Below are 18,158 nucleotides of genomic sequence, written 5' to 3'. Positions count from 1 at the left end.
TCCCCTGATTTGAGTTGTTTATTTAAGCCAGGGGTGTCAAACATGCGTCCCGGGGGCCAAATACGTCCCACCAAAGGTTCCAATCCGGCCCATGGGATGAATTTGCAAAGTGCAAAAATTCCACAGTCAAGGCTGTGGAATTCATTTTAGTTCAGGTTCCACATACAGACCAATATGATCTACAGTCAAACAATAACAGCAGAAGAACCGACAAAAAAGAATGACTCCATTTTTCTTTCTTCTCGCTTTGATATGAAAAAAATATTACATTATGCCTATAAATAATGACAACTTCAAAGTACAAAAAACAACATTAAATTCTGAAAATATTTACATTTACAAACTATCCTGTAACAATAAAATGTGAATAACCTGAATAAATATGAACAACCTGAAATGTCTTAAGAAAATTCAGCACAATTTGAACTCTTTTCTTCCTGTTCCTCAGTGTTTAGTATCTTTGTAGATCTGATCCATAATGCACATGGACAAATGAGAAGTTGAGTCAGAATATTGTTAAAATTGTACGTATTTTTCTTAAGAAATTTCAGGTTTTTTCAGATTATTCACATCGTTTTTGTTTGAATAGTTTATAAAAGTAAGTATTTTCATCATTTAATGGGGGGGTTTGCACTAAAACACAGACAAAAATTTGCAGTTGTAATTATTTAAAGGTTATTCTGTTGTCCGGCCCACTGGAGATCAAATCGGGCTGAATGTAGCCCAAGGTTATAATAGTTTTGGATTTTTCATTCTAGTTTAGTTTTATTTAGTTTTGACTTTTTTTCTCTAATTCAGTTAGTTTTAGCTCATTTTTAGAGCAGGTTTACTAGTTTTTACTAGTTTTAATTTTTTTCTAAATGCTTAGTTTTAGTTTTAGTTTTGTCGTCTCTTTTCTCTTCTTCTCTGTCGTCGTATTCAAATAAATCCCAGACAGGACTCTGCTGCTTTAGTCTCCATGTTTCCAGGTAGAGTGGGGACCCGAAGACGACTGGAAACCACAAGTGATGAGAAGTGACGGACCGTCAAGTGTCGTATGGTGCCAGCAGCTAAAACTGCTCAAGTGAAATAAATCAGTTTCATATCAATCTGACACTGACAAAAACGAGAATGAAGGGAATTTTATCCATAATTTTTATACGTTTTAATTAGTTTTGTAAGCACACAATACAGTTTCAGTTAGTTATCGTTTTTTTTCTTTTAATTATAGTTTTTATTTATTTCAGTCCATCTGATCCATAATGCACATGTACAAATGATAAGTTGAGGCATAATATTGTTAAAATTGCACTTAATTTTCTTGAGAAATTTCAATTTTTTCAGGTTATTCACATCTTTTTTGTTTGGATGGTTTAAAAAAGTAAGTATTTTCATAATTTAATGTTTTTGGGGGGTTTTTTTGCACTAAAACAAAGACAAAAATTTGCACTTGTCATTATTTATAGGTTATTCTGTTATTATTTTACTGGTCCGGCCCACTGGAGATCAAATTGGGCTGAATGTGGAACCTGAAAGACAATGAGTTTGAGAGCCCTGGTTTAAACTGTAACCTGATCGCTGCTGTAAACACGGAGCCTTCCGAAACCGTCGCTGAACGAGGCTTTAAACCGCCCCAGGTGAGCTGTGCACGACCAATCTGGAATGTGAAATAATCTGGATTTGTCTTTGAACTGTAGATCGGGCACACAGCAAATACTGCGTGTGACGTGTCTGCGTTTACGAGTCATTGCATGATCTGCCTGGAAAACAAAATCACACGTATATTTGACACTTTTTAAGTTCGTCGGACGTAACCGGGCCTTTTCCACATACTTTACAGTTCGGTTTTATCGCTTCTCTTTACACTCCGCCTGAACGCCATGTCAGGTAACGCCTGAAACAATCAGTATTTAGGTTTTGCGAGCCCATATTTGATATTTTAAAGTTCAGCTCAGTGTCTTTGTCCCAAGAGAAAAGGCAGCAGACATGGGCGCTCCCTGCATTGTGGCGTCTTTTGGACTTTGCGTTTCGTGTGCACGCTCCTTCCTACAGCGTGCACTTCCTGTCTTTCTGCCGGCTCAAGTGCGTCGACGCTCCGTCCTTGCTTTTCCGTTCTGCAAAGGAAAATAGCAGTCCGCCGCAAAAATGAAAGGGGGGATATTTGGGTTTGTTTTTACAGTCGTATTCCCCCTAAAAATAAAAACTCTCGGGTTTTAAAAAAAAAAGTCTGTTTTCGCTTTGTTCCGGGTGTCGTGTTCAGTACGTCGACGCGCGTTTTTCTTCATTTACAGACGCTGACCCACTCCGTTATCCGACACTCCTCGCAGACCACGTAGCAGCACCAGTGGAACTTGCAGTTGCAGCGTTCGCTCCGCGTCTGCTGGAGGATGTTGTGGCCCCGCCCACAGCACAGACTCTCGCAGTTGTCCATGCCGGGGCTGGTCTTGTTGCAGATCCGGCCCTGGGTTCCCGCCGAATCTGAGCCTAGATCCCGCTCGCAGAAATCCGGAGACTTTTCAAAGAACACCAGTTCGTTGACGCTGGGCCGCCGCCGGTTAGTGTTGTGGTGGTTGTGGTGGTTGTTCTGGTGGTGGTGGTGGTGGTGGTGATGGTGGTGATGGTGGTGGTTGTGATGGTTGTGGTGGTTGTGGTGGTTGTTGTTGTTGTTGTGGTGGGAGTGGTCCAGCTGTCCCGTGTTCCGGTTGTGGGCTTTGATGAGCGTGGCGATGTTGAAGCGCTCTTTGAGGATGGAGCCCACCACCCGGAACTCAGGCGTCACCTGCCAGCAGGTTTTCAGCTGACAGCTTCCCGACGTCCCGTGGCATTTGCATTTCCTCCTCATGTGGTCGAGCACCACCTAGAGAAGCAGAAAAACAGAAACGGAGCACGGAATGGAGTTAAAATGATATTTATCCCATATTATAAAACTATATTCTGACATTAGTCATTATTGTTTTGGATCCCAGACCCTGTTAGAAAAGAAACAACTGAATTCAACGTGTCCACATACTTTTGTCCACATACTGTATTTGCATATATACCTACACACCTATATTGGCATTCCAAAAATATAAAAATTTATTCATACGTCCATGAAGGCAACACAAAATGAATGAATGATAAAATAAATAATTAAAGAAAGTGAACAAAAACATCAATCAAATGTAAAAACAACAAATAAAAACAAACACAGTACCCATCTGGTTGTACTCAGACCAAGGTTATTATCGTTAACGAAAACTAACGAAATGATGAAAACTAGAATTGAAGAAACATTTTTGTTAACTCAAATAAATAAAAACTGTAATTGAAATAAAAAAATAACTAACAAACCGTATTGTGTGCTTATAAAACTAACTAAAACGGATAAAAATGATGGATAAAATTCCCTTTGTTTTCGTCTTTGTCAACGTCGGATTGATACGACAGCGATTTATTTCGCTCTAGCAATTTTAGCTAGTGGCGCCATACAACACTTTTTGGTCCGTCACTTGTGTTCACTTGTGGTTTCCAGTCGTCTTCTGGTCCCCACTCTACCTGGAAACATGGAGACTAAAGCAGCAGAGTCCTGTCTGGGATTTATTTGAATACGACGACAGAGAAGAAGAGAAAAGATATTAAAAAAAACTAAAATTAATACTAAAAGTAAAATAAAACTAAACATTCAGGAAAAAAAAGAAAAAAGAAAACTAATAAAAACTAGCAAACGTGCTCTAAAAACTAATTAAAACTAACTGAATTAGAGAAAAAAAAGTCAAAACTAAATAAAACTAAACTACAATGAAAAAACCAAAACTATTAGAACCTTGACTCAGACACCTTCTACTACGTATAAACCAGTGAGTGAAATCAAGAAAACGAGAAGATTAATGAATGTCAGGATGGAGCTCTGCAGACTGCATCTCATTTTTCATAGCGTCTGGACTTGAGTGTTTTCATTTATTTATTCTTCTGCTCCGGTCACTGTTTCACTGTACGTCGATGACAACTAACGCCTGAAGAAATATTGGCCCCGCATTCACCACACCAGGTGGTCCCACTCTGAACCTGTTGTCAAACACACTGATATCAAATAACCGCCATGGATGCAGGCATTACCCAAACACAGCACACTGTCATTATTCATCCTCTGGCATCCGCTAATGACTCCACGCATGACCCACATGTAGCTGCACATTAGGCATTAGAGCATTACATTATTTACATATTTCAACTTTAATGGCATGATGCTCTCCAAGTCAGCGGCCCTGATATAAACACGAGTGTTTTGGATTTTACTGCAAAAAATATCCTCGTACAGTAGATTTCAAACCAGACTAGAAAAGGCAAACCTCCACCAAGGCAGGTCAGCCCCCCCCCCCAACACCACCAAAATGTAATCATTTGTTCCTTGTGCCAGTATCAACATTTCCTGAAAATTTCATGAAAATCTGTCCATAACTTTTTGAGTTATCTTGCTAACAAACAGACAAACCCCAATGAAAACATAACCTCCGCCGTTACACTTGGTGGAGGCAAAAAATATGGTGCCGTTGTACGTTTGTGCAAACCTCAGATATACTGTATATAATCTGAATGGGATTTGTTATTGACAGGTCTGCAAATGTGTTTTTCGGTCTAATTCAGGGGCACAAAAGCCTGGATTTTACAACCAAAGACTGAAGGAAACATTTTGGATCCTGCAGGTTTTGAGGTTTATGTAAATAAAACACTTAGACGTATTGTAGAGTCATTTCTTATCATGTACATGGAGACTTTTCCTGCAGTAATCCTGGATATTTTACTGTTTAACCCTATAACACCAAACGTATCATATTTGATACAAGAGTTTTGAAACCCTCTACATGATCAGTGTGATATCTTTTGTCTTGAAAAACCTGATGTATACAATTAGATACATGCAATACACAGATAATCCACCAGGGGGAGGAGTTCATTCAGCAGAGGCCTGGCAAAATTGTTGTTCCCATTAGACAAATTTTTATGCGCAAGTTATATTCACGCGATTTGAGAATTTTTCAATAGAAAAGCAAGCAGCATGAGCGTCAGCATCGGCCAAAATGCCAATTTAAGAATTCTGCAATCAGTGTATTGCTAATTTTTTTCCCTAAAAAGGAGTTTTTAGTCGAACAGCCTGAAGGTCCAGTGGACTATCAGTGTTAGTTCATGTCCATCCGTCAACCGTCCATCTGTGAACAATGTTTCAGGAATCTTCTTCAGTTAGGATGACTTTATATTTGTTGTGGAACATCTTTGTGATAAGGGCAACCAAGTTTGTCCGAAAACTGTGAAATTTTTGAATTTTTTATGAATTTTTGAAATATAAAAAATCCCCATTGGTTTCTAATGGGACACAGTTCAAAGTGTTATAACTTGAAAACAGTTGAAGGTATTGATATAATTACTATTGACAATAGATAGGAAGTCACATATGGGCTTTCATTTGGTGCCATGACCTTTGACCTTGAGTGACCTTCAAAGGCCAAACGAATGTCAATGAATGTCTTTAACCCTTTCATGCATGAATTATGAGAACGTTAATCAAGACTTTTTTTTTTCCCGAAGTGTTTTTATTCATCTTTAAGCATGAAAAAAAAAAAACAACAATGCGATTTCAGATTTTCTTATGAACCTATTTTTCATGGAGTTCCAAAAATGTCCACTCCCCTGGACACCATGCGTTTAATTTTTGAAGCAAAGAAACATGTATTTACTAATATATTGTGTGAAAACTATAAAATAAAAACATTGTTAATGCTGTTAATCTGATGTTTTTTTTCTCACATTTTTACATATTCCAGTACTAGTCACAACTCACTTCATGGAGATAATATGCAAAAAAAAAACCAACACTTTTTCTTCAGAAAAAAAGTTAATTACAGTCTAATAATAAGAACAAGCAGTTGATGTACTCTCAAACATGTTAGTGCAGATCAGGTTTATCAAGAACAGCAAAGTTAGAGTAATGGTATGAATTACAGCGTATGTGATGGTGCATAAGCGGCCACTGTGTTGGAACTAAAACGACAAAAAAACAACAAAACCCATGAATATACGTATGAGAGAAAAGCTTTGAACAGCTGTACACTGGAGTGACCACTACGCATGAAAGGGTTAAATTTGCCGTTGGACGACAGGAGCCTGGGTCCTATTTTTCTTCACTCAAAAAGAGGGTCAACACATACACGATGTTATATTTTCTAGAGATTGTAAAACCCTTTGAGGCCAGTCTGATTAGTGGTATTGGCAGATATTGAACTGCAGTGGGATCATAAATACAGCTCACACACCTGAAGGAATTCTTAGGATCCTTAAGGTTTAAAACAGTGTCTAGACGGAACCTTCATGCATAAACAAGCAACAACAAAGTACTGTTACATCAACGCTGCACCACTTACACAGCCAATGCACACACACACACACACACACACACACTTACAGGTACACCCCATACGCCATGAGCCATGTCTATTCCAGGAACACGTCTAAACACTGTATGCATGTGTGTAGGTGTGTTTGTGTGTGTGTGTTTGTGTGCGTGTATGTGTGTATGTTTGTCAGTCATCGCCGGTTCTAAACTTTAAGATCCAATTACCAACAGGAACAGCAGGCCACCCACAGTACTGACAGATGCTGCTGCTGCTACCACCCCTATCAACACACACACACACACACACACAGTGGACACAGTGCACTGGCTCGAATGCTGCACATGAAAACACGCCTGTCACCCACATACACACACACACACACACACACACTGCACATCCAGACTAATGGTACAAACAGGTACAAACACTACAAGGACAAAAGTATGTGGACACATTGAATTCAGGTGTTCAGGGGGTCTGGGACACAAAAAGGAAAGGTTGATGTTTCTAAACTATATGGACATAAATATTGGGACAAATCATGTCTGCAGCTGTAAAATGTCCTGTTCATGATGATCTGAGATAAAAAATATCAATATTTATAAGTTCTATGGGAGATTTTTCTTCCTCAGTGAGATGTGAAGAAAGTAGATTTTTAGTTGATTTGTTTTAATAATAATAATAATAATAATAATAATAATACATTTTATTTGTAATGCACTTGATCTTTGACATCAAATCTCAAAGTGCACAATAGAAGAACAGCCACAGAAACAGCAATAATATACAATAATAAAAAAAAACAGATAAAATCAACCAGAATACATTTTTCTAAAAAGGAAGGTTTTTAGTCCTTGTGTGTATTTGATTGCTGTTTTCATTCACTTTATGTAATGATTTGTTTTGTTGTTTATTCCTTTTTTTTTGTTGGTTTCAAGGGTGTATGTGTTTATTTCTCTATTTTTTTTTAATGCCAATATAGGTGCGTTGGTATATGTATAGACACGCTATATGGACAAAAGTATGTGGACACATTGAATTCAGGTGTTTGTTTTCTAACAGGGGTCTGGGATACAAAAAGGAAAGGTTGATGTTTCTAAACTATATGGACATAAATATTGGGACAAATCATGTCTGCAGCTGTAAAATGTCCTGTTCATGATGATCTGAGATAAAAATATCAATATTTATAAGTTCTATGGGAGATTTTTCTTCCTCAGTGAGATGTGAAGAAAGTAGATTTTTAGTTGATTTGTTTTAATAATAATAATAATAATAATAATAATAATAATAATAATAATAATAATAATAATAATAATACATTTTATTTGTAATGCACTTGACCTTTGACATCAAATCTCAAAGTGCACAATACAAGAACAGCCACAGAAACAGCAATAATATACAATAATAAAATAACAGATAAAATCAGATAAAATCAACCAGAATACACTTTTCTAAAAAGGAAGGTTTTTAGTCCTTGTGTGTATTTGATTGCTGTTTTCATTCACTTTATGTAATAATTTATGTTGTTGTTTATTCCTTTTTTGTGTACGTTTCAAGGGTGTATGTGTTTATTTCTTTATTTTTTAATGCCAATATAGGTGTGTAAGTATGTATATAAATATGCTATATGGACAAAAGTATGTGGACACGTTGAATTCAGGTGTTTCTTTTCTAACAGGGATCTGGGATACAAAACAATAATGACCAATATCAGAACATAGGGTTATATTATGGGATTAATATCATTGCATTGGTTAGTTTGGGTTAAAATTGTTATCTTGGCTTCCGTAATTTCTCTCAACATTTTTTTAAATCCATGACTATGTTTTTTAATGTTCCACCTCTAAATTTCTCCAATATTTTTCTTGCTCTGACTGTAAATCATAATTTTCTACCACAACTAACCATCTACTTTCTTCACATCTGACTGTGGAAGAAAAATCTACCATTAAACTTGAAGGAAATATTGATGTTTTTATCTCAAATCATCATGAACAGGACATTTTACAGCTGTAGACATGATGTGTCCCAATACTTTTGTCCATATAGTTTATAAACATCAATATTTCCTTTATTAGTTTAATAATAGATTTTTCTTCCTCAGTGAGATGTGATGAAAGTAGATGGTTAGTTGTGGAAGAAAATTATTATTTACAATCAGAGCAGGAAAAATATTTTAGAAATTTAGAGGTAGAACATTTAAAATCAGAGTCATGGATTTAAAAAAAAAAAAATCAATGTTTAAAGAAATTCAGTCCAAACCATTTTGGAAACAAAGATAATAATTTAACCCAAATGAACCAATGCAATGATATTTATCCCATAATATAAAACCATATTCTGACATTAGTCATTATTGTTTTGTATCCCAGAAACACCTGAATTCAACATGTCCCAATACTTTTGTCCATATTGTGTAGCTGAGGAGTACTATTTGTACTAAGGTTGTCAAATCCTTCAATGCAAAGTATTAAAAAAAAAAGAAAGGATTTGTTCATTCTGCAGAATTGCGTGACTGACAGACATTGTTTATCTGTCAAAAACCTGAAATAATAACAAAATAAAGGCAAAAAAAAAAAAAAAAAAAGAATTAGGCCAGCGTATAAACATAGACTTGGCATTAGATTATATAAACCAATTCCTAAAGTTGCTTTGTTATCTAGATAAAGCTTTGCAAACTGATAAATACACATTATATCGTTGAGTATATGTTATTTTCACTCATCAAACCCCAAAAATTAAATATTTACAACGCTCATGCAACAGCTTCAAATTATTTATACGCATTATGACAATTAAGAATGCAAAATATTTTCAGTCGTAATGCGCGTAAGGATAACAGCAAGTGTCTTAAAAGTACGCATTTAGGGTAAACACGTTCCAGGGCTATTTCCAGAGTGTTGAAATGAAAGTTGAAAAACCCGTGATCAGCGGTTAAGGATCCGAGAGGCTGCGAGGCTTTGAGTAAACAACATTATAATACTCCAAACAGCCTTCGCTTTGAGTCCAGATTGCAACCCTTTGGTTTAGTTTTGACGTCGGGGCAGAGTCAACCCCAGAATCACAACGTGCCGGCCTTAAACACACAGCACACTCTGTAATCTGCAAAACTCTCCAACCCACTTCAACCTTACAGAGACAAACGGACCCAGGAGTCGTAATTGCATCCACATTGCTACTGTTCGACTACATCCCCGACGGGCCGGGGCCTTCAAAGCGCACGGGAAAAAAACAATAAGCAGGTAGCGAGTGTTTTTTACGGAACTTTATTACACGAAAAAAGTAAATAAAAGACACATAGTTGTGGAAGATTATGGCCCACAGTGATGTGCCTTAAGTGGAGGAATAGAAGGAAAAGAAGGTTTACTGAAGAGATGCTTTGTGTAAACATGTGACAGTGAATGGTTGGAGCTGTTTTCCACCTGTCCTTGAAGGCATCACCTCCTCGACTGGTTGGTGAAATACTGCGAAACAATGTATGTGTCTGTGGAGTTCAATAGTTCTGCTGAAAAAAGAATGTGTATGAACTTATAGGCTGGAAATTAGACACAGTTACTAATGGTGACTTGGATAGAATAGAATAGAATAGAATAGAATAGAATAGAATAGAATAGAATAGAATAGAATAGAACACAGCAGAGTAGACTAAACTAGAATAGAATAGAACAAAATAGAATAGAACTGAACCAAACAGAATAAAATAGAATAGAACAGAATAGAATAGAATAGAACCAAACAGAATAAAATAGAATAGAACAGAACAGAATAGAATAGAACCGAACCGAACAGAATAAAATAGAATCAAACAGAATAGAATAGAAAAGAACAAAACAGAATAGAATAGAACAAAATAGAATGGAACCGAAAGAAAACAGAATAAAATAGAATAGAACAGAATAGAATAGAACAGAATAAAACAGAATACAATTGAAAAGAACAAAACATAATAGAATAGAGTAGAATAGAACAGAACAGAATAGAAGAGGAGAATAGAAGAGAACAGAACACAGCAGACTAGACTAAACTAGAATAGAATAGAATACAATAGAACAAAATAGAATAGAACCAAACAGAATAAAATAGAACAGAATAGAACAAAACAGAAAAGAATAGAATAGAACAAAACAGAATAGAAGAGACCCAACGGGATAAAATAGAAAAGAACAGCATAAAATATAAAAGAACAAAACAGAAAAGAACAAAACAGAAAAGAACAAAACAGAATAGAATAGAATAGAATAGAATAGAATAGAATAGAATAGAATAGAATAGAATAGAATAGAATAGAATTTTTTGCCACAAAATTGTGCTACAAAATAGCCGGTAGGCAGGAAATTTCAGAGCACTATACGACTAAAAACAACACAATAGAACACAAACTTATATGATGAAAATATAAGTGTGCCATAGAAATATGTGCAAATTAGAGGCATATAACGAGGTAAAAACTTTAAAAATATATAAAAGTAGTATTAAAAAATGTGCAAATACATACTGAAATAAAGCTTTACAAACTGATAAATATACATTTCAGCTTTGAATACATGTTAATCTCACTTAAACCCAAAAATCTAATATTTAGAAAACTGGTTCAGCAGCTTCAAATTACTTATATGTATGATGACAAGTAAGAATGTGCGAGTTTTTTCTTTGTAAATAGTTAAATAAAGTTGCTCACAAGTATTTTTGCACATACCATTGTACAGATACAGATGCAAATGAACTTTATTGATCCCTTGTGGGAAACTACTATTTATGCACACTTTTGCAAATAGTCTTTGCAAATTTTGGAAGAGGTGGAAAAAAAATAAAGCCCCAAAACTTAATTTTTGCAACTGAACCGTCTTGTTTTTTGTTCCTGATCCTCAAAATCAACATTTAGAAAAATCAGATTTAATAATGTAGATATTTTCATTTATTATAGTTACTCTCAACTTATATTTGATTGCTTTTCCATTCAGCCGTTAGCAGTAATTTCCCCAGTTCTTCCCCTAAAGAAGCATGTTTCATCCATGTCTGAACCAGAAACATATTTCTATAAAAAAAAAGTGTAGCCAGAAGCAAACCTGACATTTTTGTACGGAGATATAATAATAAGCTTCAGGGCTGGTTTGTGCGTTCGACCGAGTCTAGATGTTCCCATCTGTTTCCAGTCTCCATACTGAATTAACCTGCTGTGGTTCCATTCACAGACAACGTATTAACTTTTAAGTGTCTGTTGCATCAAGCGTACAAGTGTAAGCAGTAAAATCACTCCTTTAACTCCATAAAAATCTGAATATAAAATAAAACCACTAAAATACTGGATGGGACTGGATGTTTCCCCTTTTGACAACGAGAAAGAAGAGTAAACAACAAGAAGAAAGAGGACTGTTTTGCATATCTGTATGTGCATCTTATATTATAAAAGGGACGTGGACTCTGTGTGTGTGTTTGTGTGTGTGTCTTGGGCATCACACTAAATCCGTACAGAGCTGACTGCTGCCGTTTGTCATATTTATGTATTTTTTGGTCAAGGAACAGACTAGTGAAAAGAGCGAGTTGATAGAAACAATATTTTGGAAGATATTAGTAATTTTGGAATACAATAATCTTACAATCTTTTCTCTAAATGTGCAGTCATCTGTTCACATGTCCAATAATCACGCATCTTTCAACGAGATGTGCAGTGACCTGTCAATCAACTGGGGTGGCACTGGCACCTGAGGAGGTGTCCAATCAGGTTCCGGAGGTGGAAACAGTGCTAGTTAGCAAGATTTTCCTTTGCATGACCCGCCCAACTCTGCCTCTGATTGGCTCATCTGTCCTCATGCCTAAAGTTAACCAATCTAATCAGTGAAGGTACGAAGTACTAGCCAATTAGAGGCAGAGTAGGGCGGGTCATGGCTTTACTGTCCTAGGAGAAAACATGGGCAATGTGGCTGCAGATATTACTGAATAGAGAGCATCAGGGGGATTTAGAAGAGGGTACAGTGTACAGGGTACAGTGACTGAAAAATAAGTAGGTGTACTCCATATACCACCGTATACCCTGGACTACACCATTGGGTCCTGTGCATTTTAACGTAGTCACTGTCACTTTCACGTAACCAAAAGGACAAAAAGATAAAGACAGGATGAACAATCTTAACTTGTTCCTTTGTATTAGAGCCCGACCGATATGGGATTTTTGGGGCCGATACCGATATTGGGGGCTAAAAAAAGCCGATATCCAATATATCGGCCAATATCCGATATTGGGCGATAACCAATATATTGGCTGATATATGAAATTAGAACACTGATCTACACAGGATATAATAATCTTATATTAGATAATTGTGGACAGGTGGATAAACAGATGCATAAATCTTTGTTTATCTCATAAATATAATTGACACAACTTTCAAATGCAAACTATGGAATCACAAAAATAATTCGAACAAAAAAATATGACTGAACACAAAATGATGTTTTCACTCACAAATTTGGATGTGTCTGCCTCACGGCACTACAACTTCTTTTGTGGACTAAGGACTAAACTGAGCATGTGCAGAGTGAATTAGGTGAGTCCTAAGTTGTTCCTGATTGGAGCAACTGCAAGAGTTACAACTGACCTGTGTTACAACTGTGCCCAGTCTCCCCTACACTATTAACACCCAGGCCTGTCTGCAGAATGAAACTGTGAGATAGACAGGAAGTGCACGGATATGGGGTTGTGGGGGGGGGTGAATACTTCATAAGACGGGGGTGGTTTGGGCGTGGGGGGTCCGTGATTTTCGGAGCAGGAGGTAAGCGGTCCATCCTTGTCAGAGCACGCGGTAGCAGTCTGTGATTTTCGCTGGGGGGGGGCAGTCAATTATTGTCAGAGCGCACGAGCGGTGTGTGTGTGTGTGTGGGGGGTGTAGCTCTGTGATTATGTGATTGTGTGTGGGGGGGGGTGATAGCATCATTGTCCAAGCAGGAGTGAAAGTGAAACTAACTCACTTTAAAGTTCCTCTTATTCTCTGGGCAACACACACACACACACACATCGGCTACATATTGGCCGATGTTGATTAATTAGTGAAACGCTATAATTGGCCGGCCGATTAATCAGTCGGGCTCTACTTTGTATTTTATTTGATTGAATGTGTTTTTACTTTGTTCTAACTCTTTTATTGTTGCTGTGTTGTAAAGCACTGTGATGGAAAGCACTACATTTAAAAAAATATTATTATTATTATTATGATGCTACTTATTCCAACAGAGTACATCCTAAAACCTTTAGAAAGGGAGGAATATTAAATAGACTGGATAGAGCTTATAGATGACAGCTATAGGATGGAGAAGTGGACTTTTTCTGTCAGACTTCATTCAGACACATTCACCAATTATTGGAAAAAGTGGGCTGATTTTGTGACACAATTAAGAGCTGATTTTACTTGATAAAAGTAACGTGCAAATGGACCCATGGAAACCCTTAGTTCATGCTACACACTTGAAATGTTGGGTGCTCATCTTAAACAGGGGAAAAGGGTTTTTAGAAGGAAAGAATGGAATGGGAAATATACTTGTTATTTCCCTTTAACTGTTTTGGGTTGCTGTGTATATTTTTACTATTTCTGTTATTGCTCCCCTGTTTGAGTATGTTTTTGTTATTTGTTTATTTGTTTTTCTTTACATATAGAAGTTCTATACATGATGTAAAATGCTGATGAGTTAATGCTGACTGAAAAAACATAATAAAAAGATGACTACAAAAAAGAAAAGGGGGAATATTAGTCTGTACGTGCAGTTAAAATGTACTTTACATGTGATGAAATGTCTAATAAAGGTGACTTTTAACGTAGAACAGGAAACAGGGACGCTGTCTGCAACAACAAAGCTGAAGGATTTGAACAATTTATGAAACTGTAAAGAAAGGAAAACAAACACGCACCTGATTTATAGATTAAATTGAACTTAATGCAGCACTTTTCACCTCTAACATACCAAACTCTACCAATCTGACTGTATTTTCCAGTTCGACACCACTCAGTCCTCCTACTTAATTGACGATCAGATGAAAGGTTGTGATTTTCTACATTTCTTCCTGTTCTTCACATTTCCACCCGAGGCTACGACTGAAAGAAAGAGCGAACTCCTGTGTCTGACTTTGTGTCTGTGTTTACGGTGCTCCACTTGACTTCTACGGATGAAAAGACGAACACCGATGCAGTGATTTATCGTCGCCCTGTGGAACTGGAACTAAATTGTAGATCCTGAAAGTGAAGCCCTGGGGGGATTCGGGGGCCGGTGGAGGAGGGTCTGCAGCTGACGGGGGGGGGGGGGGGTTGGAGGAGAGTGGAAGAATGATGAGGAAAAGGGGATGACAGGAGGAGGAGATGAGGTGTGGATTATCTCCTGTAGACGGACAATGGTTGTATGTGTGTGTGTGTGTGTGTGTGTAGATGTTATCAGCCATCACCTGTCCATCCAGTCAGAACCATATCTATGTTCTGCTGCTGCAAATTAGAGTCTAATCTGCAATCAAACCTGGTTCCAACCTCGATTGTCTCGGTAATATGAGTCACTTTACAGACACTGTGTTTGCGCTAGGAAAATGAAAGATCCAGCCACTGTGGCTACATGAGCAGAGATGAGTGTAGCCACAAAAAGCCACAGCCAGTCTGGGTCCAGTCTGGGTCCAGTCTGGGTCCCTGCAGCAGGGCGTGTAGCGGACTGCGGCAACGAATAGGGATGGGAATCGAGAACCGGTTCTTTTTGAGAACCGGTTCCCAGTAGCTCGATTACTTGGAATCGTTTGCCTGCCTGCTTAATGATTCTGCTTATCGATTCCACCTTCGTTGTGCATGCACGATGACGTCACACGTACGCTGCATTGTTTTGGTCAGAACGTAGACAACATGGCGTTGAGGCAGAAACGGTCTAAAAAGACGACACCAGGTCCACTTACTTGGAACACTGTCAAAGCTTCCATGTCTTCAGAAGGGTGGAATCCCTCCAATATCCTCAAACATTTGTCCACAGCATGTGAATCATTTACAGGAATGTCACGTTTTTGATATTCAGCGGCGCTTGTGAATGGAGCGGCAGAGTTAATGCCGGGCCGGTTCCAGTGTGGGCAACAAACGTCGTAACTCCTCAAATACAAGTTTCGGAAGGTAAGAAGGGAAAGGAAATGAGGTGCACAACAACGGGAGACAAGCCGAGCCAAGTCGAACCAGTTCCACGTAGTAGAAATGCGGCAATAGAGGAATTAGTGAAGCGTCTTTAGTTTCACTTTCACTTGTACGCCCCCCCCCCAACCGGGCAGGCGTCATCTGTTCTTATTATTTGTACATACTGTATATGTTCTATTTTCTGTGCAGAGATGGAAATATAAAAGACAGTTCATGCAAACACACCCGTTTGTACCCTTTTATTCCCTCACCCAATGAGAATTGATAAGACAATCAATAAGGAATCGGGTCGATAAGCACTATTGATAATGGAATCGGAATCATTAAATTCTTAACGATTCCCATCCCTAGTGACGAGCATAGCTCCCCCGGGAAATTTTGGGAAAAATTAGGTCTTTTTTCCTGCATTCTGGTGCATTTTGAGCTTAAAAATATGTTCAGTCTGGCTTCAGTTTCAAACAGGAAGTACGACCCTATCAGTCCTGTGCTCAGATCTGTGCACTGGCTTCCTGTGGCTCAGAGAATAGACTTTAAAACAGCTCTGCTCGTTTAGAAGTCTCTCCATGGTCTAGCACCAAAGTACATCTGTGACATGTTGTCCCATATGAACCATCTCGGACCCTGAGAACCTCAGGGACTGGTCTTTTGCTGGAGCCCAGAGCCAGGACTAAACAGGGTGAAGCTGCGTTTCAGTTCTATGTGTTTCAGTTCTATGTGTTTCAGTTCTATGTGTTTCAGTTCTATGCAGCTAAACTCTGGAGCAGTCTTCCTGATGACATGAGACAGACCTCTACTGCAACAATATTTAAGTCCAGGCTGAAAACAGCTGTTCAACTGTGCATAGAACAACTGAAAGGGTTCTATCTGCACTCTGACCTTTTACTTTGTTTTAATTGATTATTATTTATGTTTTATTGATTATGTTTTAATTATAATTGTGTGTTTTTAATCTGTATCTTTTCCATTTTTGTAAAGCACTGTGAATTGCCCTGTGTATGAATTGTGCCATACAGATAAATCTGCCTCGCCTTACAAAAAAAATCATAAAAAATTAACTTAAGTCAACATTTTCATCTAAACTATTTTTATTTCTAATTTAATGTATAACAAAACAATAAATGATAGACTTATATATATATATTTATTCTGACCACTGATGTTCATGAGATTCAATATGAGATTCGATATAAAATAAATTTACCAATGAGACATGATTTGTCATAAAGTCATTTGGTAATTAAATATGGACAGATATGGACTCTTGAAATTATTTTATTCAGACTAGAAAGTACTCCTGCCCAGACTAGAATGTATATGGACTGATTACTAATTTAAACTTAGATATCTCAGATAACTGACTTCTTTTCAACTATTTGACAATGGACAGATCCATAGGTTGTCATTAGTCTGACATTTAAGATGTTAAGTCAGTCGTTTTAATTCAGTCTTTTGTATATTTGTCGTATCTCAAACCACACAAAGGATGCAAGTCTAAATTAAACAAACACCCAACACATTCAATGACAGAAAAAGAAATCACACATTTAAACCATTTAAAATTCAAAATCATGTATGAAACAACGATTGCAAAAAACACACAAAAATTCAACCCCCCCCCCCACACACACAAAGTCTAAACTCAACAAAATCCACCAACCAAACAAAATCAAACACAAAATCTCCACTTAAGGCTTTGGTTCAGTTTTTTAGAAGAAAAAGAAAAAAAAAAAAACAGTTCAGTTTGTTTTAACAAAAAATCCACTCCGGTTTTTCCACAGTTTCTAGGTATAAAAAAAAAAAGACAATTCAGTTCATCCACTAAATATAATAAAAGAACAAGTTTTTTACCCTTAAAAACGTGAAAATCACTTCTCACTCGGCATCAGTTTGAGATTTTAATCCATGCTTTTAATCGTTTAAAGTACTGCAACACACTTTCCGTTGGGTTTCTCCAGACGTCAGCTGGTTCCAAACGCTGCTGCTCAACTTTTAACTGGAGCCGAAAAACAGGACAGTGTCAGCCCAATTACAGCATCACTCCACTGGCTCCCAGTTGATTTCTGAATTGATTTTAAAGTTCTGTTATTTGTTTTTAAATGCTTCAGTGACCTTACTCCGCAGTATCTGTTGGACCTGCTCCAGCCGGACACTCCTTCACGCTCAGATCAGTCACTGTTAATCTGAGAGGTGAAGCTGAAGGCGACAGGGTTTATTCAGCCGCTGATTCCAAACTGCGGAATGAACGACCTTTGCACATCTGGCAGGACGACTCTGTTTCTGTTTTTAAATCCTCTGTTTAACCCAGTGTGAGGGGTTGACTTTTATTGTCTCAACGTATAATTACTTTTATTGTTTTTATTCATTCTTTTATGTGTTTCTTAGTTTTCTTTCAAGCACATAGAATCATCAGATAACAAAAAACCACACAACATAATCAAACAAAATTTTTCAGCGTTCGAAAAGGAGTGGGAAGAAGTATAACTTATAGACTCCACCCCCTTTTTACAAACTAATAATTAAATTAATTCCGCTTCCTTTGCTTTCTGAATACACTTTTTTCTATATATTTTTACAGTAACACAAAGCATCCATACAAACCATTCACATACACTTTTTTAGTCATCTCACACACAATCAGTAGTCGCTTTTCCATTGACCC

At 37.3% G+C, this 18,158-nt stretch overlaps 1 protein-coding gene across 1 annotated transcript in view; it reads right to left on the bottom strand.

Annotated features, from left to right (window-relative positions):
- Positions 1-2,225: 2,225 nt before the first annotated feature.
- wnt10a (wingless-type MMTV integration site family, member 10a) overlaps positions 2,226-18,158 on the bottom strand; it is a 78,866-nt gene continuing 62,933 nt past the window's right edge. Inside the window, exon 4 of the mRNA XM_030125384.1 lies at positions 2,226-2,836. Within this exon, the coding sequence (XP_029981244.1) occupies positions 2,261-2,836 (576 nt within the window). The 3' untranslated portion in view covers positions 2,226-2,260. The remainder of the gene's footprint in view (positions 2,837-18,158) is intronic.

Source organism: Sphaeramia orbicularis, chromosome 21 (assembly GCF_902148855.1).
Source record: "Sphaeramia orbicularis chromosome 21, fSphaOr1.1, whole genome shotgun sequence".
Classification (NCBI taxonomy): Eukaryota; Metazoa; Chordata; class Actinopteri; order Kurtiformes; family Apogonidae; genus Sphaeramia; species Sphaeramia orbicularis.
The sequence above is the reverse complement of the archived record's forward strand: the minus strand, read 5'-3'. Positions and strand labels throughout refer to the sequence as shown.